This window comes from Lonchura striata, chromosome 7 (genome assembly GCF_046129695.1).
Source record: "Lonchura striata isolate bLonStr1 chromosome 7, bLonStr1.mat, whole genome shotgun sequence".
In the NCBI taxonomy this organism is placed as follows: Eukaryota; Metazoa; Chordata; class Aves; order Passeriformes; family Estrildidae; genus Lonchura; species Lonchura striata.
The window spans coordinates 31,775,418-31,800,374 of NC_134609.1; the positions used below are offsets into that span (position 1 = coordinate 31,775,418).

The 24,957-nt window shown below is 49.3% G+C and overlaps 1 protein-coding gene across 1 annotated transcript in view; it reads right to left on the reverse strand.

Annotated features, from left to right (window-relative positions):
• Positions 1-14,081: 14,081 nt before the first annotated feature.
• TCERG1L (transcription elongation regulator 1 like) overlaps positions 14,082-24,957 on the reverse strand; it is a 48,719-nt gene continuing 37,843 nt past the window's right edge. Inside the window, exons 10-13 of the mRNA XM_077784750.1 lie at positions 23,582-23,717; positions 19,132-19,221; positions 17,160-17,278; positions 14,082-15,346 (exon numbers count right to left, since the gene is read on the reverse strand). Of these exons, the coding sequence (XP_077640876.1) occupies positions 15,190-15,346; positions 17,160-17,278; positions 19,132-19,221; positions 23,582-23,717 (502 nt within the window). The 3' untranslated portion in view covers positions 14,082-15,189. The remainder of the gene's footprint in view (positions 15,347-17,159; positions 17,279-19,131; positions 19,222-23,581; positions 23,718-24,957) is intronic.

Below are 24,957 nucleotides of genomic sequence, written 5' to 3' on the forward strand. Positions count from 1 at the left end.
CAAGTGTTTTAGAGATCCAAGGCTGTTCCTCCTGCCTGTTAGACAGGATGGATGATTTGGTCTGTGGGAATCTGGAGGCACCAACCACCTCAGCTTTCCCTGTTTCTGCCTCATGTTTATGTGGCTACTGAGGGAGATTTTGTGCTTTAAAAAGAACTCAGGAGCTGTTATCTGCTTGGGCTGAAATAACTCCGATTCCTGCCCACACCCACTGATGAGAGCAGGGCAGGAATTCCCAGGAGTCCCCCCCTTACCTGCGGCAGGAAAAAACAGCCCCGTTTTGAAGCCAAACAGTTGAATTTCCCCTCCCAGGCTGCTGTCACATCTCTCCCTCCCCCAGATTTCACCCAGCAGCTCATGCAAGCCGCCTTTGAATCCCAGTGGGTTCCAACAGCTCACCTGAGTTTTTCTCCAGGGAATCCCTGGAGCCCTGAGCTCCTACAGAGCCAACAGAGGCAGCCCCGTTCCCCGTGCAGGAGCTGCTCCCCGTGGCCCCGAGCCCATCCCACCCTCTGCATGCCAACCCCACGGCTCCCTTTTCCTTCCAAGCCGCCCCCTTCTTGGGAATTCCTGTTAAATTCAGCAGATTCTGGGGCAGAGCTTCAGTCCCAACAAAAAAAATGCTCTGGACCCAAAAACGCACCCCACGCCTGTCGCTGTTGAGGCAGGATGGGAATGAAGAGACTCTGACCAGATCAGAAGACTGTGAAAGTAAAACTCTGATTTATTTAAAATACAGGGAGGAGCCTTCTGGTTTTAATCTCCAGAAAGAAAAACCCAATGTTTAACCCTCCTGTCTCAGGGCTGGAAACAAACCCAAGAGGTTTTCTTCACTCATCTGGGGAAATAAGGCAGGGATGGGGAGAGGAGCCCCTCCCTTTGCTTGGGGCAGATTTTATCACCCTGCAAGAAGTGAAAGCACCTCAGAGAGCATTGGGATAGATGAGGAACTGGTGTGTGTCAACATTCCTTTAAAATCCTGCACTCGAAAATGGTGAAAATCCAAAGTTCCGAGGAGCCCTGAGTACAGCAACAGCTGAGGGAAAAAAGATCTGGATTTATCTGATGTGAATTTTGGGAGCTGCAAGAGTCAGCCGGCATCACAAAAAGAGGATGAAGCACTGCACCCCGGCCCTGGAATGAAATGTTAATGAAGGGATTTCTGTTTCCACACCTCCCCTCCATTTTCCTGTTGCTGGTGGCTTTGTTCCTGCTCCGCTGGGCCTTCCCCAGCCCATCCCCAGCTCCTGGGCTGCTTTTGATGTGGGGCTCCAGCAGCCCTCTGGAGCTGTCAGCATCCTGAAAGAGAAATAAATTCTGCTGTGTGAAAGGCACCGGGAGCTGCAGTGACTCCGGGATCTCCTGAGCACTCAGAAGGATTTATCCACAGATGAAAACCGCCTCAGGGCTCCCCACTGGCTTCCTGCTTCTCTTTTCCCTGCTCCCCCACCTGGGATGGCTCCTCCTGACACATCCCTGACACCCACACAGGTTCCACACCCTGGATCCCCATGGGAATTCACATCCCCAGTTCACCCCCCAGGGCTCAGGGATTCTCCAAGGGTTCCAACCAGCTCCTGGGCTGAGCTGGCAGCAGAACCAGGAGCAAAAACAGGAGCTGGGAGCAGAACCAGGAGCAGAAGCAGGAGAAGAACCAGGAGCAGAAGCAGGAGAAGAACCAGGAGCAGCCAGGAGCTGGAGCAGAATTTGAGAGCAGAACCAGGATCTGGGAGCAGAACCAGAAGAAGAAGCAGGAGCAGAACCAGGAGCAGTCAGGAGCTGGGAGCAGATGCAGGAGCAGTGGGGAGCTGGAGCAGAAGTTGAGAGCAGAACCAGGAGCAAAACCAGGAGCTGGGAGCAGAAGCTGGGAGCAGAAGCAGGGGCAGGAGCAGAAGCCGGGCCCGTTCCCAGCCCATGTGCAGCAAAGCAAATTATTGTTGTTTGCTCTGTAAGCAGCCTGAGCTCTTTTCCAGGGAAACCAATGAGGGCTTTTAATCTACTTAAAGAGGGGACTGGGGAGTTGCATGATCCACCAAAATCCAGCTTCCTGGCTGTCCTTCTGCTCCTGCAGGTCCCCTTTTCCAGGGGAACCAGCACAGGGAATGAGGGGCTTGTTCTAAAGAAAATATTCCCAGATTCCTCTCAGGTTGCCTTCTCCAAGCTCCATCCTCCTCCTTCAGGACACGACACCCTGGTGAGTTCTGTTCCATGAGATGTTCCATGAGATGGTCGGGGTGTGGTGAGTGGTGGGCAGGAGCAGGTTAATATTCACCGTTAATGGCAGGGCTGTAATTAGTGGCATCGGGAGCAGGTTAATGCTCACAGTTAATGGGTAATTAGTGTGTAATTAGTGGCATCGGGAGCAGGTTAATCCACAGCACCCTGCTGGTGACAGAGAAGGATGGTTGGTGGCTCCTGCCATCCGTGCCACCACCCTCTCCATGCTGCTGTTCCAAAGCAGTCCCACTCCTCTCAGTTTCAGCCTCTGCACCCTCTGACATTTCTCTTTCAGCTCCTGCTCTGGACTGATGCTCTTGTTATTTATTCCATCTGATATTCTCAAATCAAGCAGTGGATCTTCAAAAGAAATCCTCGATCAAAGTGCGGCTCCACCTGGGCCTGGCTCTGGCCAGGTTAAACCTGTGCCTTCTCTCTCTGATGGGAGCGTGATCGTGGAATATTTCACTCTCAGGCTCTGAAGGAAATTCTGGTGATTGATAATTTTCCATTTCATTCCCTCTCATCTCCTTGGACTAAAGTGAAACAATCTTTTTTAAGAGAGCCTGCTTTGATGTTGCTGGGAATGTTGGATTCAGCTAATTCAGACAGATTTCATATTTATTTTTGCTGTTATCATCCCTGGCTGGGAGATACCTACACTGGCAGCTCTGGGATAATGGGGTGGTGATCCTGTGCCAGCAAGGGAACAAGTCTGGGATGTTTTGGGAGGATGGGAGGAAGTGGGGAAAAGCCTTTGTAGCTTCAAAAGGTGCTGAGATGGGGCAGCAGCATGGGTGCTCGTAACCAGAAATCTGCGGGAGCTTTAGGAAGGTTGGTACCCACAGCCAGTAATAAGGAAAAACTCAGGAAAGCTTTGGCTCAGCAGGAATTTCCCCCTGGAAAGGGGCTCAGGAACTGGAATTGCCCAGGGAGGGTTGGATCCCCATCCCTGGAGTGTCCCAGGAACTCCTGGAGGTGGCACTCACAGCTCTGGGCTGGGGACAAGGTGGGGATGGGCCCAGCTGGGACTCCCTGGGCTGGGAGGGATTTTCCAGCCCTAAGGAATCCAGGATTCTGTGTTTTTGGCTCCTGGGACCAGGGTCAGTGTTTGCAGCACCTTGAAGGAGAACTGGGTCTGTCCTGCTCAGGTCGAACCTCTCCAGAAGAAGCCAAGCACCTTCCCTGGAGCAGTTTGGCTGTAAATGTTCAGGGCTGAAAACACATGAAATAAGTGCAGGTTTGGAGCCTGGAGGCATCACCAGATATAACAACCACGTGAGGAAAAAGCAGGTACCAAATGTTCTCCACGTGGGGATTTAGACTCCACGTGCTTCCCAGTTACAGCAGAACCCTTGACGTTTCTGGAGGAGAAACCCTCCCATGGCAGCACTTCAGGGAAGGCACAGGGAGCCCAGAGCCCTGCAGGACCTTTCCCTGCTGCCACACCCCAAACCCCAAACTATTCCCTGTGCTCAGAGATGGCATCAGTGGGACAGGGGAGCCTCACCTTGCACTGCTGGGCCAGGTTCCTCCTGCTGTCCTTCAGGGGGAGAAGAAACGGGATCTGTCAGTGTCCCAGGTTATAATATTGGGGTGTATTCCATGACCACCTCGAGCTGCAATCCCTTTCTTTCCTTATCTGGTGGCTCAGAGATGAGTCCCTCCAGGAGGACCTGTTCTTTCAGCCACATGGCTGAGAAGATCACAGCAATGAGATCTTATTGTGAGATGCTCCACCCAGAGGGAGGAGCCAAACGATGCCATCAAGGATATAAGCGGGGTTGTACAAACAGCAAGTAAATCCCATTTTCCAAGAGGAACAGCCGAGACCTGCTCTGCACTGGACCTCCAGAGGGAAACCACATCAGTCTACAGCACCACTGCTTGGACAGAACCACATCTGCCACCACCCCAGCGAGTGTCAGGCTGTATCTCTGACTCTGCCAGTGGCTCTTCTTTTGTGCTGTTGTATGTATTTGCTTCTTTGTTCCCTTTTCCTAATAAATTGTATTTCTGACTTAGAGCCCCTCGCTGGCTTTGCTTTTCCAACCAGGACAGTCAGCATTCTCCCTGCTGGACTGTCCGAGTGGGAAAGCGCCCAGAGGCAAACCCCAGCTGGATTTTTGCTGCACCAAAAAAGGGATGCAGCAGGCAGGCAGGACACGGTGCTAAGGATTCTCCGTGTGGGAGGCACTGCTTGAGAGCAGGAGGGGAGGACTGGCAGAGGAGCTCTCCACAGGCTCTCCATCCTGCAAGGATGAGAGCCCTCTCCAGCTGGGACAGGGCACTGCCAGCACCCACATCCCAGGGGGCACTGAAAAAAACAACCCTGTGACATTTCTGATGGCTGCGAGAGGAGTTTCTACTCAAAGGGTCAGGAGTTTTCCAGTCAAAATAGCCTCTGATAACAAGGAGAAAATTGGAATACGCCAATAGATCTTGTGTTGCTACACAGCCCTTCACTGAGCTGCCCGAATTTTCCATCTGCTCAATGTGATGGATTTATTTCCTGAGCTTTGAGGGCACTGAGAATTTGTATTGGGTTTTTATTTGGAGTCATTGATACAGCGCAGTGACAGCCTGATGGAGATCGGTGTGAGGGGAAGGGGATTGAACCACTCAAGGGTTGGGGCTGGGAGGGACCTCAGAGCGTCCCCCTGGGCTGGTGACGAGGACCAGCTTTGATGAACAAACCCTTTTAATGTCCCTGATTTCCTGATGTGAACCTGCCCAGCTCCCTCAGCGGGATGGGGCCCTGGGCTGGGTGCTTGTGTCTGAGGGAGCAGTCCTGCACAGCCCAGCTCTGGGTTTGAGCAGCCAGGTGACTGCTGAGGAAGGCAGCAGCCTCCCTGAAATGGAAAATGGAAAATGGAAAATGGAAAATGGAAAATGGAAAATGGAAACCCTCTCCCTCCAGATTGTTATCATTTTGAAATTAAGGGGCTCTGAGGCAAAGATGTGGGAAGAGGAAGAATGGTTCTGTACTAGGAAAATTAAAAATACAAATGCAATAGTAAAAAAACAAAAACAAACAAACAAAAAACCAAACCAAAACAACAACAAAAAAAAAAAAACCACCAAAAAAAACCTCCCAAAAAACCCCCCAAAAAACCCCAAACAAACAAACAAAAAAAACCACAGCAACAACAACAACAACAAACATTAAAAAAAAACCCTCCCAAAAAAATAAAAAACAAAAACCAAACCACTGCCAGAGTCTGAGCAGGCCCTGGCAGCCTGTGGGTCAGGGAGGTGGCAGCAGGAAAGGGCAGGGAAAGCAGACCCAGGACATTCAGAGGTGGGAGGATGGAGCTGGAGGAGCCCAGCCTGCCCAAGACACCTTTAATATATATAAACTTTATGTATATTAAATTTATATCAATTTTGGGAGATTTCTTGCAGGGCTGATGTGGGAATCATTCCCAGGCTCGTTTGCTCCCCGTGTGGCACTGATGGGCTGCATCCGACCTGGGGCAGAATCTCTGTCCCAGCCTAAATCTGTGGATTTGAATCAGAGTGGAGAATGCAGCGAGGGTTTCCCAGGGCCTCAGAAGAGCTGGGCAGGCAGAAAGTTGTCGTGATCAGCCAGGAGATGAGAAATCAAAGAAATGGGCTAGCTCTATTCAAGAGGAAATAAATGAGAGGGGATCCTGTAGAGATTGGTGGAATTACAAAGAGAGGAGCAAGAGGCATCAAACCTGCTACTTGATATCTCTTGCTGGGTATAAATCACCGATTTCTAACCCAGAACTAATTTTCCTTCTGACTTGCTTTGTTTCACTGAGGACACAGCCTTCCATGAGGTAAAGCAGGGAATTATCCGTGGAAAAGGAGCTGCCAGAGCATCCTGGGGCTGGAGCCTGCTGCCTGCAGCCTCTCCCTTCCTGGGACCTGCCTGGCACCCAGGGGTGCTCTGGAGCAGGGCACCACGGGGGCTGCACGAGATAGACCAAATAAATGCTAATATTAAAGCATCCCCTGGCAGCTCTGGGATGAAATATCCCAGCCTGCTGGGCTGGGCTAAGCAGACAAAGCCCTGCAGGCTCTAATTCCATGATGAACTCATTGGTTTGGAAGGAATAATCCCAGCTAAGAGGCTTTTGCTCAGCACAGCTGAGGGTTTGATCAGAGATCCCCCAGCAGTGCACGAGTCAGGCCCGTGGGAACGGCTGTGGGTGCCAAAATGCTGGCTGGGCTGCTGAGCAACCCAGCAGGTTTAGGAACTCCAGGTTTAGGGGAGTCCCAGGAGCATCGCAGGATGGAAGGATAAACAAAAGGTTCTGCTTTGAGCAGATTTTACCTGAGAGGTGTCACAGCATCTGCCCACCCACCAATGGGGGGAAAAAGTGCAGCTCATTCCTTGGGCACCTGCAGGGATGGGCACTCCAAACCTCCACAGAACAAGGCAGGGATTTATTCCAGGATCTCCTCATGGACCCACCTTGGGCAGCACCAGAGCCCAGCCAGGGCTGCACCCAAATGACCCAAAATGGTCCCAAAATGAACCCAAATGACCCAAAATGGTCCCAAAATGCACGAGCGCTCCCGGGGCTCTCCCTGGGATCAGTTCTGCTCCATTGGCACCTTGGAGTTCATTGTCCCATTCCAGCTCCAGCCCATCAGTCCCACCCTGCTGGTTTTTCTCTCTCCAGCCCACGCTGTTTGTGCTCCTGGGCTGAGGTTTGGATCATTTGTCCTTGGTGCCCAGCTGGAGCAGGAATTGTTTTGTGTCCCTGCTCTGTGCAGAGCTCAGCATCCCCTGGTATAAATCCCAGACCCACACCTAAAGCAGCACAGACCCTGGAAAAGAGAAAAGCCAAACCTGAGGCAAATCCCAAAGCACAAAGCGTGTCCTGTGGGATCCCGACTGTCGCTGTCGAGGCAGGATGGGAATGAAGAGACTCTGACCAGATCAGAAGGCTGTGAGAGTAAAACTCCAATTTATTCAAAATACACTGGTCTTTTATACAGAGCTTCATGAGGACCAACTCCACTGGTTCTGAAGTGAAAACAACCCAAAGCATTGGTGCAGAGTGCTTGACACACAGTGATAGAACTTAACTATGAACAGTGTGAACAACAAGAGAAATAAAGAATTATTTATATTTTCATCCAGCTCTTTCCCAGGAGTCTGCCTGGCCAGAAACTCCCATTTCTCTCTTTGACTGAACCCACACCGTCAGATATCAATCCCACACTGGGATTTATCCCTGGGGAGTGCCCCGGGCTGGCAGGAGGCAGGACAGGGCAGGACAGAGCCCGGAGCCCACCGTGCCCATCTCCAGCTCCGCGCGCTCGGGCACCCCCATGGAACGGGGCTCGGGGACTGGCACTGCCCGGAGGAATGGATCCCATCCTGAGGTGTCCCGGGGCTGGGACCCCCATGGAACGGGGCTCGGGGACTGGCACTGCCCGGAGGAATGGATCCCATCCTGAGGTGTCCCGGGGCTGGGACATCCATGGAACGGGGCTCGGGGACTGGCACTGCCCGGAGGAATGGATCCCATCCTGAGGTGTCCCGGGGCTGGGACATCCATGGAACGGGGCTCGGGGACTGGCACTGCCCGGAGGAATGGATCCCATCCTGAGGTGTCCCGGGGCTGGGACCCCCATGGAACGGGGCTCGGGGACTGGCACTGCCCGGAGGAATGGATCCCATCCTGAGGTGTCCCGGGGCTGGTACCCCCATGGAACGGGGCTCGGGGACTGGCACTGCCCGGAGGAATGGATCCCACCCTGAGGTGTCCCGGGGCTGGGACATCCATGGAACGGGGCTTGGGGACTGGCACTGCCCGGAGGAATGGATCCCACCCTGAGGTGTCCCGGGGCTGGGACATCCATGGAACGGGGCTCGGGGACTGGCACTGCCCGGAGGAATGGATCCCACCCTGAGGTGTCCCCGGGCTGGGGTGGGCACGGCTGGGACCCCCGGGCTGGCCGTGCCCTGCCCCAAATCCCCCTGTGCCCACGGGGAGCTGTTGGGGAAGGCACAGCTCCCATCGCTGCGCCCAATCAATTGTGGATCAATTAAACAATCTGCTGAGCTGGGGGAGCGCCGACCCTGCTGACACTCCTTTACTGCTCCGGGAAAATCTGCTTTATTGCCAGACCCCTGCTGACCCTCCAGACGTGCCCTTAACTCAGCACTGGGGAGGGGCACTAAACCTATTTCCCATTTGCTCATTTACAGTAATAGAACTTTACCGTATATAAGCAGGATACAGTACTTGTAATACTGTATAGTAATAAAAAACATAACGTAACATAATATAAAATAATAGAAAAATAAGACATACATAATAGAAATACAAAACATAAATTTATATAAATTAAAATATAAAATATAGAATATAGAATATAGAATATAGAATATAGAATATAGAATATAGAATATAGAATATAGAATATAAAATATAAAATATAAAATATAAAATATAAAATATAAAATATAAAATATAAAACATAAAATATAAATGTAAATACAAATAATAAAAAGAATAATTAATAACATAATAAAGAATTAATAAAATAATAAAAATATAATATAAAACCAAAATATAAATAACAAAAATAGAATACAAATAATAAAAATAGAATACTAAAATATAAATAATATAAATAAAATATAAATAATAGAAAATTATACAGAATAATAGAAATAATATACAATTCTATAAAATTATAAAATAAAAATAGTATAAAATTATAAAATAAAATAAGCCCAGGAGGTGGGACAGAGCCCTCGGTGCTGCTGGGCACTGAAACAGAGGGTTTTTCTGGGGAAATGCCCTGGTCCAGCCTCTGCTGCGGAAGGAACCGCCCGGCTTGCTCTCTGTCTGATTCTCGGACTGGAGCAGCTGAATTTGGGGATGTGACCTCGGGAAAGGCTCAGGGACCCCTCAGCACCCAGCAGGATGAAGCTGCTCCCTGCCACCCTCCCAGCAGCCTCCGAGCAGCCCAAGATTAAAAAATCCCTTCCACCAAGCAAAGTCTGCCCCCCTGCCTGGACTTGGCTCAGCCACACGGTCAAACAGGGAGGAATGTTTTCTCCTGCTAAAAAGAGCCTTTAACAGTGACACTTCCTTGCGAAAATGGGACTTTTCAGCGATAACAAAATCCAGTTTCTTTGAGGTGGCTCTGCAGAGCGGTGACTGAGGGCTGGGGGGTGAACCCCTGCCAAGCCTGCCCAGGCTCAGCTCAGCCCCCTCCGCTTCAGGGTGGAGGAGAGCTCCTCTCCAGCAACCAGCATTGTGAAAAATGCACATTTTATGGTTGGCTTTTCGCAAATGTTACAGTGAATATTTTATGTCTGATGTTAGAAAGTGATGCTGTATTAATTCTCTTAAGTAGGGTGTTAAATAGAGTTTTAGGTTCCAAAATAATGTTAAAATAGAAACTCTGCTATATGAAGGGGTTTTTTTTAGGAATGAGATACTCACTTCGAGGAACACCTAAATCTTCCAGAGAAGACAAATTTACAGTTTTCTTATCAAAAGAAGCGAATTTCTTCAGGCCTTGCTCAGACTGAAAACACAGTGGGGATTTAAGGAAACAGCTGACATACAACAGAGTTTCTTGTTTAGAACAGAATGTATATGCATTCTTCATGCATAACCATGAAGGATGTATGAATATGCAAAAAGTTGATTGGTTTAGGGGTGATTCCTTTGTTCACAAGGGATGCTTTTCATGGCTCAGTGTCCAAGAGCATCTGTAATTCTTTGCTTTTTATTGTCTTGTAATTGTCCTAACTCTAAACTTTATTACTCTGATTGCATTACTATTTTTATAACCATTTTATTATTATTAAACTTTTAGAAGTTTTAAAAACCAAGTGATTGGCGTTTTTCACACTGCCCAGCCTTGCAAGCTCCAGGTGGAAACCACAAAGGGTTTATCAATCAGCACGAGGCTCTCAATCAGCACAGGTTTATTTATCAATCAGCACAGGTTTATTTATCAATCAGCACGGGTTTATTTATCAATCAGCACAGGCTTTATCAGGCATGGATAATCCCAAGCTCCATGCTTTGCTTTTGCCCGGGATCTCCCCTTGGGCAAAACTTCCCTCCAAGCAGAGGACAGGTGTGGAATGCTTAAAGACACAGCAAAGCTGAGGGGAAAGTGTTGCTTTTCTCTCTCCAGGCAGCTCCACATCCTTCTGATGTAGGACCCCAGGTCTGGGCTCAGCACTTCCAATAAACAGAATAATTTACAGAAAAACCTATGCAGCAGCTCATGGAAGCAGTGAGCAGGATAGTCCAGCTCTTCATTTCTACATTAGAATTTATAGTTTCCTTTGGCTTTTTTAATATTAAAAGTCAAAATGGATTTTTTTTTTTTTTTTTCAGAAACTGCCCAAAGCAAAGACTTTAATTTTTAAGCACTTCACTGCTCTGCTTTCCCCAGAGTATCCCAAGGAAATGGAGGTTTTGGTGCAGCAATTTCAGAAGCTGACGTGGAACAAACTCTCTCTGTTCACTGCTGACACCAACAGAAGTGCAACAGAAAGCAGTGGCAGTGATTTGAAAGATTTACTCATTTTTAATTAGTGAGAAGCCACAAATCCATCAGTGCCTCACCTGGACTCCTCTCCTGTCAGTGCCAGAGAAGAGAATCCATCAATTCTGCTGTGCTGAGACCTTTCCTGCTCTTCACCAGCAGCCACAATCACTGACTGAGTGAGCCCGTTGCCCTGATTTTTAAAGGTGTTACCTTCTCTTTTATCATTCTTCTGAAAGTTTTAAAGTTCTTTTAAAAGTTTTCTATGCCTTCAGATGTTTACATATTTCTGATGGAGTTCTCACACATGTTCATGTAAATAATGATTGTTTTGCATTTTTTGTGGGAGCAGAGAATTGATGGGTGGTTGGTTTGACCAGTGTGGTTGGAGAGGTGGGAATTCCATCCTCCAACCCGCTGCCACTTTTAAAATCCTATATATTGAGAGGTCAGAAATAAAATTGGCTTCTCCAGCCCAGAACCAGCTCAGCACCCAGAACAATCCTGAACAATCCTGAACCAGCTCAGCACCCAGAACAATCCTGAACCAGCTCAGAACCAGCTCAGCACCCAGAACAATCCTGAACCAGCCCAGCACCCAGAACAATCCTGAACCAGCCCAGAGCCAAGGACACGCTGCAGCTCCAGCCCCAAAAAGTGCAACCAGCAGGAATGGAGGAGAGCAGCCTGGGAGGGTGGGACTGCAGCACCTGGGGCTGGAATTGGGCACTGAGCCCGATGTGGGAATGGAGCAGAACTGATAAAAGTGTGAGAGCTCCTGGGCCGGGCTCCTGCAGGGCCCAGGGTGTGTCCTGGGAGGGCTTTTCATCAATCCCTGCTTCGTTCTGTGCCCGTGCCCAGCCCCTGGCACGGGGAGCTCCTGGGCATCGCTGCCCCGTGTGTCCCCAAGTGCCACCTCCACAGGGATGTCACCTGTAGGAACGTGTCCCCTGTTGAAGGAGTAAACAAGTTACCCTCTGTCCCCTTAAAAAGGACAAAAGCCCAGATGTTTCTCTCCTCAATTTGGTTAAAAGACACTTCATGGCACCTTGGGGACTTCACCCCAAACGTAAGGAGAGCCAAAAAGTCCCACCTAAGCAATTCCCTAGAAAAAGAAGAAAACAAAATAAGTAAACCTTTTTTGTGAAGTGTTCTAGCAGGAGCAAGAACCTCTTGCCCTGGTTGGGTTTATCTCTGTAAAGAGCTTTTTTATTTTGCCTTTTATTAAAACTTTTTTGTTTCCAGCACTGTCACAGGAGCCATCCTGCTACTTTTGTGCCACCTGAGGTAGCTGAGCTACTAAAGGTGTGATGTTTGTCTCTGAGAGCCTGTAAGAGCAGGCTGGAATAGACAAAGCATGAATTATCCCCAGGGATGGGCACTCCCCTGAGCCCCCCGAGCTGTTCCCCCAGCCCCGGGCAGGGTCAGGCTCTGCAGGAAGAGGATTTCCCCTGCCTTTGTAACATCTCAGCTGCTCGGGGTATTTTGGAGAATATAGGAGCAGTGTTTGTTTCACAATAAAACCCTAAAAACACACGCTGCAATTTGTAAGGAGATCTGGGCAGAAGATGCAGACACATCAACCTGCAGCTGACTGTTTCTGAATTATTAAATCAATATTTTATTCTTTTAGGAGGAAAAACATCACATCTGAGGGGAAAATTATTTTTAATACAAACAAAACACGGGCCTTGAAAGTCTCAGCCTACCGTGCCTACGCTCACAGCCCACTCAGATGGAGAAGGTCTTTATTAAAAATGCTCTTTAAAGTTAAATGAATTCTTGTTTTGCAGGCAGTGCCTGTTCCAAGCAGAAGCACAGCTTTGCTGTGATTCCAGGGAAAGGCTTTTCTCTTCAAAGGAGAAAAAGGAGAAATATATAATAAAAAGATATTTTGTTTCGTGGGGTAAAGTCTGACCTAAGAACAGCCTGGTTTGGGTTGGAGGGACCCCAAAACCACCCAGTGCCACCCCTGCCATGGCAGGGACCCCTCCCACTGTCCCAGCTGCTCCAGCCTGGCCCTGGGCACTGCCAGGGATCCACAGCAGCTCTGGGAATTTAATGGTTAATCCCCACCTGGTGTCATTGTTCCAAAACCAGCGATGGCCACATTGATTCCAACAGGTAAGTGTGGAAAAGTTAATTTGGAAAGATTTCCCTGAGCCCTTCCAGCACTCCCAGCAGAACTGGGGACCCTGGTGTCCTTGAAAAGCTGCCCAAAATGTGCAGCTCAAGCAAGCAGAATTTACAAAGGCAGTTTTTTTTCTCTTGGAATAAATAACAAGCTGAGAAAGGAGTGTTCAGAGAATGTTCAGTGAACTGGCAAAGATTTCTTTGCCTTGTTTTTATCAAACCCTTCATTTTTATCAGTAGCTAACTCCAAAATGATCAGCTACAGAAGGCACTGGGGGGAAGGAGATCATCTTTAAGGTCCCTTCCAAGCCAGACCTTTCAATGATTTACCTTGAAAATTATCCCCAGAGTTAAATATTTATTGGTAAATTATTTGCTTATATTAAAGAAGAAGAAAGAAAAGGGATGGGGTTGTGGTCTGCAGTGAAACTGAGAGCAACGGATCAGTTCTCTGACTGAAAAAAAAAAAAAAAACAAAACCAAAAATTAATCCTTGATTCTCTGCCAAGGCCAAGCCCTGCTGAGCACCTGGATAAGGAAATACAACGGGTCAAAAAGCAGTTGTAGGCTCCTTCCTCCCTCAAAGGAGAGGAAAAAGGTTGAGTTTAGAGCAATTTTGACAAATGGAAGCATCCAGTCAGGGCTGAAGCCAGTTCCCTGCCTGAGAGGAACTTCTCCTCCAAGCCAGCTCCAGGTCTCTCTCTGCAGCAAGGGAAAACTCCATCCCCTTTCCAAGGAAAAGCACCATTTCTGCATTCCCAGTCTCTCCCATTTCCTTTCCCATTGTGGAGAACTGAAACACAACAAGCCCAGGTGGAAGAAACCCACGGAAAAGTGCCGGGACCCAAGAGAGCTCCGAGGAAAGAGAATTCCATGGGAAGAGCCCGGGAGAGGCAGCGATGGCCAGTGCCAGCAGCACTGCCAGGGAAACACAACCACAACTGGAGCACAAATCACCTGGAGCTGCTGGCAGAAGCAATCCCAGAGCATCTCGCTGTGAATCCAGGGGAGGAAACTCGGAATCTCCTGGGAGCTGTGCCGTGGTTTGTTTTCATTTCTCTGGCTCCATTTCTGCTCGGGATTAGCTCTCCCAGCAGTGCTCACAGCAGCAGGGAAACCTGCTCCCAGGGGAGCGGCATGGAAACAATATTTACCAAAGCAAACCCAAGCGAAGAAAGCAAAATGTGAAGAACTAAGTTAAAAAAAACAAAACAGTAGTCACAAAGTACTTCAAAAAGAGAGCCAAAATGGCTTTAACTCTTGCTCAACCACCAAAACATCTGTAGCCTTGTTGGGAGGCTAAAACGCAGAGAAAAAAACCATCCCAAACCCACCAAAACCTCCCAAAATCATCCTTTGTACATCTTCACATTGCCCACATTACTTCCTGGAATCCCAGAGTATCCTGAGCTGGAAGGGACTCACAAGGATCCAGTCCAACCCCAGGCCCTGCACAGACATCCCAACAACCCCCTGCCCCCATCCCTCACAGCATTTTCCACTTGAGTTCTGGCAAAAAAAAACCCAAAAAACTCTTCAAAAAAAGTTTTGCCCCTGAAATCAGGCTTGAAATGCTTCTTAATTACAAAAGTTAAATATTTATTTATACAAATAGGATGAGAAAAATCTCATGCAGACTCTTCACACACAGGAACAGAACCCAAGTCCCACTGGGATGGCTTCAGCACAGAACTGGGGTTGGAAGGCTGAGGGGGACCCCGCCCACGGCAAGGTCTGGGTCGGAGAGTTCTCCTAAGGAACATGTGCCAAGGTTTTCACACTCTTCACCAAGATCAACAATTAACAGCTGATTACTACTACTCAGGACTGGACAGACGATGAGCAGCGGGAGCGGATCCTGCAGACCACCAGAGCCCACACGCTTGGTGGAGATGCAGAGTTGCCAAAAGATCGCTTGAGATAATTCCCCTAAATGATGGAAATGCCTTGAGATTGCTCTGGATGGCATCTGCTTCTGCTTAATTATAAATCTGCATTGGAGTCATAACTTGTGTATATTACAAGTAATTTGCATAATTAAAACAATTAAGGGATCGACATATCATGGCAATTAGAAATGCATCAAACTCTGGATGTTGTACAAAAGAGAGCTTCAATATGAAACATTAATTCTTTGAGAACAAAATATCCTTCCCATTCCTGCAGCACAGCCTTCCCAAATCCAGCGGGCGCTCCCCAGACTCCGTTCAGAGGTTTTCCCTGGCTCCTCCGAATTCGGGTGCTGCTGGTGGCCCCGGGCGTTCCCTCCTTCCTTGGAACCTTTCCCACGGCCCCAGCCCGGGCTCGTGCCTTTATTGCCAGCTCCAGCTGCCCTTATCTCATTTTCCGTAGCCTTATCCTGTTTTCTTTGTCCCTCTTTTTGAGGATGAGGATGAACTGGTTGAAGAAATGCTCCTGGTCCTTCTTCTTCTGCACGAGGCGGAAGCGCTGATCCCGGCCGTGCTTCTCGGCGAATTCCTTGAAGGTTGTCCTGTGGAAAACCAGATTTTGGGAAGCTGCTTTGTGGAAAGTCAGATTTTGGCTGAACCTGCCACCCCCAGGCTCCTGCACCTGGACCCACGCCAAAAATGAGGGCATGGCAATGTTGGACAGGAGCAGTGTTACTCTGATTTTTAAAAGTGTTAAGTCCAGATGCTGTTATTGGACACAAAGGTATACAAATGTTTGGTAAGTTTAAAGGTTAAAAAGAAAAGTATTTTATTTAAGTATTTGATATTTATAGAATTCTAGAGGTGACTGTGGATTAGAGGATGGAATTACTACTTCTCCAGTCACACTGATTAAACCAACAGTTGATTAATTCTCTCTTTTTACAAAGAGGAATGTAAAACAATTATTATGTATATGAACAGTGTGTGAGAACTCCAGTAGAAATATATAAACAGATCAGAAGGTTGAAGGAATTTTATGAGAACTTTAAGACTTTTAAAAGAACTGTAGAAGAAAACTTAACCCTTTTAGAATTCAGAGTAACAGAGCAGGATGGAGAACGGGGGATGGAGGGAGGTGAGCCCACACAGAGGCTCTGGACACCTGGAGCACTGCAACGAGCAGGGACGAGCTCTGGGATGTCACAGGGATTGGGGCTGGCACCAATGGCACCTCACTGACCAGGACAAGGAGTTTTTATTCCAGCTCCTGCCCGCTCTGCATTTCCACAGCGAGCTCTCTCCTAGCAGGGCTTTCTACCTTCATTGCCTTCCAGGCTGCATGCCCAGCTCCTTTCCCCAAGGTGACTCTTTGCTTTTTATTGGAAATATTTGGGATTTATTCCTCTCCTTGCGTGCCTAAATCAAGGCAGGGAAAGGAGCTTCCTCAGTGCTTTGTGTCACAGTCAGCTCCCAAAACCCTTCAGGCGTGGAATGCTCCTGGCCTCTGGGCCAGCACAGCTCTTCCCCTGGGGACTGGGAACAGCAGTGCTGGAAGCAGGGTTTGGGTGGGACATCAGCCCAGAATATTCCTGATTTTGTTGTAAAACGTTTCTTGTAATTACAATTATTACAGCCCCACGTGCTGTTTGGATCCGTGTGCCCACGCAGGTCGTGCTGAATAGTTATCTGCATGTTTTATCAGAGAAAACAGTAATTTCTTTGTTCCAGCAGTTTAGCAATATTTATAACATAAACCCCTTTATTTTCATGTAATTTACAAATGAGAAAGCACTGCCCTAAGCACTGCCACTGTGTGAGTCTGGATCCACCACTACAAAAACAAGGTAAGACATAAATTGTGCCTTGCACGCTGTATTTCAATTTAATCACGGAATTGTAGAGTCACAGAAGGGTTTGGGCTGGGAGAGACCTCACAGATCATCTTGTTCCACCCCCCTGCCATGGGCAGGGACACATTCCATGAATTTAATGGCATGGCATTAACAGGAACTTGGAGAAATTATATTTCTCTTCCACCAAACCCCAGGACTAAATACAATTTCTGAGTAATTACACCTGCATGTGCAATATGGATGAGAATGAACATTGTGGTACTGATTTTCCATAAGTAATGTGTGTTCTATAATCCCAGCGTATACAGGAGTATAAAATAAATGTGCTGTGAAAAGTGTTGCACATTCTGAGGGAGAGAGGGAGAGGGGGAGGGACAGGGGAGACAGATGGAATATTTCCTCTCCCAGGAACACAACAGAATACTGGGAAATATCAGGGAAGAGATGCCACCCCAGCATTGGAAGAGGCACTTCCACTTGCTAGGAAGAATTCAGGGCTGAAAAGCTCAGCCTGAATAACAAAGCCGAGCTTCCCAACCCTTCCTGAGGCAACGCCCACCTTGGGGATAGCTTGGATTCTTCCAGAAGCTTCTTGAATTCTTCCTTGGCCAACAGCAACTTGTTCTTCTTCTCTTTGTACTCCTCCCTGACCCGGGTCTTGACGAACTGCTCGAAAATCTGGCCAGGGAAGGGAGCCAGGACAAGGAATTACTGGTGAAGCAGGACAAGGAGTTACTGGTGAAGCAGGACAAGGAGTTATTGATGAAGCAGGACAAGGAGTTACTGGTGAAGCAGGACAAGGAGTTACTGGTGAAGCAGGACAAGGAGTTATTGGTGAAGCCCTTGGGGGTTTTGGCAAGCCCAGGGCCTGCAGTCCTCATCCCCTCCCTACGTGTCCAGGAGTTTTTATTCCATCACCTCCAAGGACTGCCACTTTGCCCTGGCTGTAATTGGGATTAATTAAAGGGCAGCCATGTTTATGTTAATCCCAGAGGCCGAGACTGGTTTGGGTGGGAAGGACCTTAAAGCCCAGCCAGTGCCACCCCTGCCATGGCCCACGGGCCCGGGCTGCTCCAAGGCTGAAGAAATGATTCCATGATTCCAAGGAGTATGTCCGGATTGACTCATCACATCCAGGTGCTGTCCTTGCCCATTCCCTGAAATAAATCCCAAACTCCCTGCTCAGGCTCTTTAGCAGCACTTTCCATCCTGGCAGCTCCTCATACATTTTAATTCCTGCATTTCTTTATTATTTTTGTTTCACTTTTTTTTCCTTAGGAAAGGAGATATTGGAAAGGGAGCAAATGAAGATGTATGTGCCCAGTCCTGTGGTAAATACCTACAGGAAGCTCTCTGGAGAGCCACGGGACAATATGGAATAAGTTCATTTTTCATCCTGTTTATTTTAAAAATGGACCGTTCCATATTAAAAATTATTCCTTCTGCAGGATGACAAAAGACTTTTAAGGGAGAGAAATGACCACAGAACAGCAGCGTTCACCTTCTCTGCAAGATCCCTGCATCTCTCCTGAATTCTGTACACTCATCTGCAGACTTTGGGACCCCTGGTGACAATTAATGCCAAAATCATCGAGGCAGCAAAAGCCCTTTGGAGCTCCCCAGCAAAACGAGTCCCTGTCCCGGTCTCAGTGCTCTGTCCAGCACCAAACCCTGCCACACTCCTGGGAAATGTCCTAAACCATGGAAATCCAGCAGTGTCTGCACTGTCCCAATAATCCGGGCTAGAACCGTTCCCCTGGGGCCACTGCCCTCCCCACAGCCAGGTCCCGATTTCCAGTCCCTGTTCCCAGCTCCCCATTCCCAGTCCCTATTCCCAGCTCCCTACAGCCAGTCCCTGTTCCCAATCCCTATTCCCAGCTCCCCATTCCCAGGTCCCTGTTCCCAATCCCTATTCCCAGCTCCCTGTTCCCAGCTCCCCATTCCCAGGTCCCTGTTCCCAGTCCCCATTCCCAGCTCCCTACAGCCAGTCCCTATTCCAATTCCCAGGTCCCAGTCCCTTTTCCCAGGATTCCAAGGCTCAGGAGCTGCTCCTGCATCCCAAGGCTCCCTGTGATCAGACCTTGGAGCACCTGATTGTCCAAGGAGAGAGCCCTGAGAGCCAAAGATCATCCTAAGTGGGAAGGGACTCACAGGGATCAAAGACTCCAACTCCTACATCCCCAAAACTTCACAGAGCCCAACTCCAGACCCCAAACCCCACAGAGCCCAACTCCAGACCCCAAAACCCCACAGAGCCCAACTCCAGACCCCAAACCCCACAGAGCCCAACTCCAGACCCCAAAACCCCACAGAGCCCAACTCCAGACCCCAAAACCCCACAGAGCCCAACTCCAGACCCCAAACCCCTCACCGTGCCTGGTGGGCACCCCCGATGGGCAGAGCCAAACCTGTGAGTGTCCAGCCAGCAGCTGTGCTGGTGGAACTCTCTCACCCTCCCAGGACAGCTGCTGCAGGGTTTCGGTGGGTCTGGGAGGCGTTTGCTGTGCCAGGGCTGGGCAGGGCTCACTCACCTGCTTCCTCTCCTCGGGGTTGAGCAGGAGGTAGCGCGGGTCGAACACGATCTTGTGCAGCTCCTTCTCCCAGGTGGAGAACGCCGACACCTGCGGCACAGACAGGGCACGGGGCGTGGGCAGGGGCAAACGTCCCAGAGCTGGGCAGCCGAGCAGCCTGGGCAGCGTTCTGGGGGTGCCCGAGGGGCATTTCAGTCTCTGGCAGGGCTCTGGTGGCCCCACACGGCCAGGATGGATTTGCTCCTCAGTGAGGCTCTGGGAGATGCTCCCTCCCCACCCGTGCTGGAAGGGGCTGAAACAGAGATTTTTGGAGTTCACTTGAGTTAACTAAATTAATGGAGCATTTAAATTTTAGCTTGTAAAATTATGTGTTGAATATTTTTTTTTTTTTTACTTAAGAAACCTCTGCCCTGGTACAAAGGGCATAGGGAAATGCAAATTTCTTAAGCTCCTTGCATAAAGAACAATACCAGAGGAGACCAAGGACACAAAGAGCCCAAAGGGGCTCCTCTGCCCCCAAGCCCATCAAGACTGACAGACGTAAAAATGTACACACAAAGGAGAAAAGTCCAAACATTCAACCATGAGGAAGACCACGATCTTCAGCCTCAGGGACCCCCGAGGGATCCCCTCAGGGCCACCACGGTGCCCAGAAGGGCCAGGCTGTGTTTGGCACCGGGGCGAGGCCAGGGTTGGACATGCACGGAAAGGTTGTGAGATGTGCTGCCCGTGGAACACCTTTGGGAATAAAGTGTGGGTCAGACTGGGGCTCAGGCAGGAGTTTTTATGAGGGATCTCATTGGGAATAAAGGTGTGGGTCACACCAGGGCTCAGGACAGGAGTTTTTATGAGGGATCTCATTGGGAATAAAGGTGTGGGTCACACCAGGGCTCAGGACAGGAGTTTTTATGAGGGATCTCATTGGGAATAAAGGTGTGGGTCAGACTGGGGCTCAGGGCAGGAGTTTTTATGAGAGGGATCTCGTTGGTAATAAAGTGTGGGTCACACCAGGGCTCAGGACAGGAGTTTTTATGGGAGTGATCTCATTTGGGAATAAAGGTGTGGGTCAGACTGAGGCTTGGTGCAGGAGTTTTTATGAGAGGGATCTCACTTGTGCCATCACTGCCATCCACACCCACTCTAGAACTACCCCAGCCTGTGCAGTCTTTTTGTTATTTATATGCAGTTATTTCTGTTATTTATCCCGTGTATTGCCTCAGAACCTGCAGCAGCAGGTGCTGTTTGTGCAGCACAGGCACCCATTCCCAGGAAAGGCACAATTCCAGCTCCAGAGGGGAGCTGGGACCCCGCTGAGGCACAGGGAGAGCTGGCAGTGACATCCCCAAGGCCCCACCCCACAGGCACTGGGGTGGGGATGTCACATCCAGCCACTGGAGTCACTCACGGAGCCCTTTGGGTTGGGAGGGACCTCAAAGCCCACCCAGATCCATCCCCTGCCTGGGCAGGGACGATCCCACTGCTTCAGAAGCTTCCACAACATCCCAGCTAACTCACTGGCGACAGAAAAATCGGAAGGAAATAAAATATTCTAATCACTCCAACTAATTACAAAGGAGTGAATTCGCTAAAAATAAAAAAAAAAGGATGTGAAGTAGAATTAAACAGTAATTAACACTCCAGCAGGAAAGCTCTGATAAAGCAAAGTGGCTTTAAGTGGACTCGTTTTCCTCTGAGAGCGGCTTGAGATTGGAAAATGCAAAGCTCAGGCTGCCTTTGGGGTGTGAGGCCATTGGAAAATCCTAAATTCAGGCTGCCTTTGGGATCTGAAGCCACTGTAAAATTCGAAATTCAGGCTGCCTTTGGGATCTGAGGGCATTGGGATACAAGTTCAGGCTGCCTTTGGGATATGAGACCATTGGAAAATCCTAAATTCAGCTGCCTTTGGGATGTGAGGCCATTGGAAAATCCTAGATTCAGCTGCCTTTGGGATCTGAGGCCACTGGAAAATCCTAAATTCAGGTGCCTTTGGGGTCCCACAGCCCCAGCTCCCTGCCTTGTCCTGAGCCCTGGGGGTTGCAGCACCAGGAATTCTCTTCTCCTGGTGCCTTTCACACTCTCCTGGACATCAGCTTTGCTCCCAGCACAAATCCCACCCTGAGCTAAGGCTAATTAAGCTCAGACTAGTTCATCACATCATCATTCCAGCTGATGATTTTGTGATTAGCAATTATTACACTGCACATTTGGCAAACATCACCTAAAATAACCTGGTATTTCTGATTTCGCTCCAGCTACACTGCACACACAAATCCCCCTCTCTCCCCAAGATTAAAAAGGGAAAACCTTGAGAAAAAACACTCCATGGAAGCCTTGGGAGCAGCCCAGCAGGGAGAAGAATTTCCTGGAAATGCTGGCTTAGAATGTGGATATTTGATGCAGGGTGGGAGAGGGAGCCAGGAAGAACCTTAAATTTTCCTCTTCCCCTTAGAATTTTGTAGAAACTCTGAAACTTCCAGAAGAATATCCAGATTACATTTTGATAGAGGAAAACTCACCCCAGACTTGAGAATAAAGAATGCCTGTATCTTGGAGCTCCCCCAAAGCCCCACTATTTTTAAAGTGTTACAATAAATATTCTTCTCTTGACATAATTTCTGTAGGAAGCTGCAGAACTCCACTGGCAAACTCCATCTGCTTCGAGCTCTTTGTGATCCCATCCAGCAACTCCTTGAGGAGGAAAGGGCAGGGGATGGTCATGAAATAATCAGATTTAAATGGCATTCATGGTCTCCCTGTGCTTCAGGCACGCCGAGCAGCTGCTGTGAGCTGGGCAGCTGGAAAATGGTCAGGGTAAAAGCAAAGTAACTTCTCTCCCTATTTTTAAACATCAGCGAATCCAAACAGTGAATTTCCCAAATTTCTTTATTTTAGGAGCAAATCTTACATAGAAACACCTGAGAATCCTGTCCTAGAACACCCCTAATCCTTCCAAACACTGACTTATTGCTCCCGAGTTCCAATCTGGCAGCAAAGCCTTCACCCAGGGCTCCTTCGTGGCCCTTCTGCATTTCTGCAGCATAAATAACGAGCAGCATTAATAAAGCAGCTCTGGCGTGGGGATAACTCATTGCTGAGCTGCTGAAGCTCTAATTAGCCCCCTTTAAAGCCTGCTGATTACTGGGATAAATTTTACAGGCTTTGGTGCCTGACAAGAGCCACCTTGGCTGTGTTTCCTGCAGGAGTGACATTCCCTCCACGGGGCACCCGTGGCAGTGGGGGAGGCAGAGGATCTGCTCCCACTGCTCATTTTACACCTCCTGTGCCCACGGAGCCCAGCCCAGAGCATTCCCTGTGCCTGCAGCTCAGCACAGCTGGAACCACCTCCAGACATCCCTCCCAAGGGCCTGGGCAGCATTAATGGCTTTATGCTGCAACAGGATGGGGAGATGGGATTTTGGGAATTGGGAATTGTTCCCTGGCAGGGTGGGCAGCCCTGGCACAGGTGCCCAGAGCAGCTGGAGATTTTGGTTAGGAAAAGTTCTGGGGTTTTTTATTTATTGTTTTCTTACTTTTCTCCCCCTCAGGAATTTTGCTCCTTTGCTTTCCTTCTCACTCTGAAATTGAATTGTGTTCCTTACTAGCAATCCACATGCCAAAAATGGCTTTTAATTAAATTCTTTTTTGGTATGTTTGCAAATATAGGTAATTCTGGATTATTTCAGGAGAGATGATGGTGCCTAGATGTGAAATTTGGATCTGCTGGCTTCCAGAACGGTGGTTTTCTTGAGAATGGTAAGTCCCTGAAATGCTGAAGTATGGCTAAATTGAAAAAAGGTAAAATTTAGATGGAATATCGGGCAGGAATTGTTCCCTGGCAGGGTGGGCAGCCCTGGCACAGGTGCCCAGAGCAGCTGTGGCTGCCCCTGGATCCCTGGCAGTGCCCAAGGCCAGGCTGGGCACTGGGGCTGGAGCAGCTGGGACAGTGGGAGGGGTCCCTGCCATGGCAGGGGGGCACTGGGTGGGATTTTGGGTGGCACTGGGTGGATTTGGGGTGGAACTGGATGGGATTTGGGATCCTTCCAACCCAAACCAGGCTGGATCCTGGGGATGTGGGGCCATGGCAGGGGTGGCACTGGGTGGGATTTGGGATCCTTCCAACCCAAAGCACTGGTGATTGCACGATTTTGGATGGGCAGTGAGTGACACTGGCTCCCCAGTGCTGGAGTTTGTGGTGATGGACACCCCAGGGCTGGCCAGGACAGGTCAGTGCCCGCAGCCCCAGGTGCCCCTGAGCCCTGCCCGTGCTGGGAGAGCCCCTGGATGTCCCTGGGTTTGTCTGGAAGGGTCCCCATTCCCAAGGGTGGCGGGGGGACACGGCAGCAGCAGTGCCAGCAGGGCTCAGGGACAGAGCCCCAGCGCTGCTGGCTGCTGAGCCAGAGCCAGGGCACAGCTCCAGGAGCTGCTGAGCCCCAGCAGGGCTGGTCCTCACCCCCCTCTCCAGCAGCATGTCCCTGAAGTGCGTGATCCTCTCCTCCAGGGGCGGGGAGAGCCGCGGGGCCGAGCCTTCCTCCCCTGCCTGCTCCTCCTCAGCGCCAGCCGTGCCCGCAGCCTGGCACTGCTCTGTCCTGTGAGGGCAAGAGAGGCAGGAGGTCAGCCACGCTCCCCAGGCACGGGGATTGCATCCTGAGATCCTTCCATCCTCCCCGGGACATCCCAGGAGCTGCCACACAGCTGGGGAGCGCCCCGAGCTGCAGCCGGGCTGGAGGCACTGCACTGCACATTCTTCTATTTCAGGAGTTCTCACAAGGAGCACAGAGGGAAGAAAGAGAAAACAATTTCTGATTCTGCTCCTTGTTTTCCCATGTGGAATGTGCTTGGAGAGTTGTTTACCTGGGGTGAGTGCTTGGTTGCGTTCTGGTGAGGATTGTTGGAGCCTGGTGGCCAATCCAACCCAACCCAATCCAATCCAATCCAATCCAATCCAATCCAATCCAATCCAATCCAATCCAACCCAATCCAATCCAATCCAATCCAATCCAATCCAATCCAATCCAATCCAATCCAATCCAATCCAATCCAACCCAACCCAATCCAATCCAATCCAATCCAATCCAATCCAACCCAACCCAACCCAACCCAACCCAACCCAATCCAATCCAGTCCAATCCAATCCAATCCAATCCAATCCAATCCAATCCAATCCAACCCAATCCAATACAACCCAATCCAATCCAATCCAATCCAATCCAATCCAATCCAATCCAATCCAATCCAATCCAATCCAATCCAATACAATACAACCCAATCCAATCCAATCCAATCCAATCCAATCCAATCCAATCCAATCCAATCCAATCCAATCCAATCCAACCCATCTGGGGCTGGGCTCTCAGAGAGGGTCACGAGTTGGGAGTTGGTCAGATATGGGAGTTAGAAAAAGTCGGTTTGTAGTTTTAGTATCTCCTTTAAATGGTATATTAATGTGTTATAGCATAGTTATAATAAAGAAATCATTCATCCTGAGCTGAGTCACACATCAGCATTTCTCCCCAAGCCCACCTGCATTTCCAACAGGCTGCAGCAGCTCCTGCCCAGGCAGGACGGTCACTCGGGGCCTTCAGAGAGACCTGACACCCGAACTCCAAGTGACAGCTTCATACAGCCCTTGCCAAGGAGGGGGGACCTTCAAGGGGTCATTTTTCATGCCAAAAATCACTAAAGGATCCAATTCAGCACAGCTGTAATAATCCACTGATGCCTCAGATTTGGCTTTTCTATTTTTCAGGTTCTTTTTAGTGTGTGGGTCTTGGATTTATATCAGGGGATGGTGAGCTCTTTGTACCAACCCTTCCCACCATTAGCAGA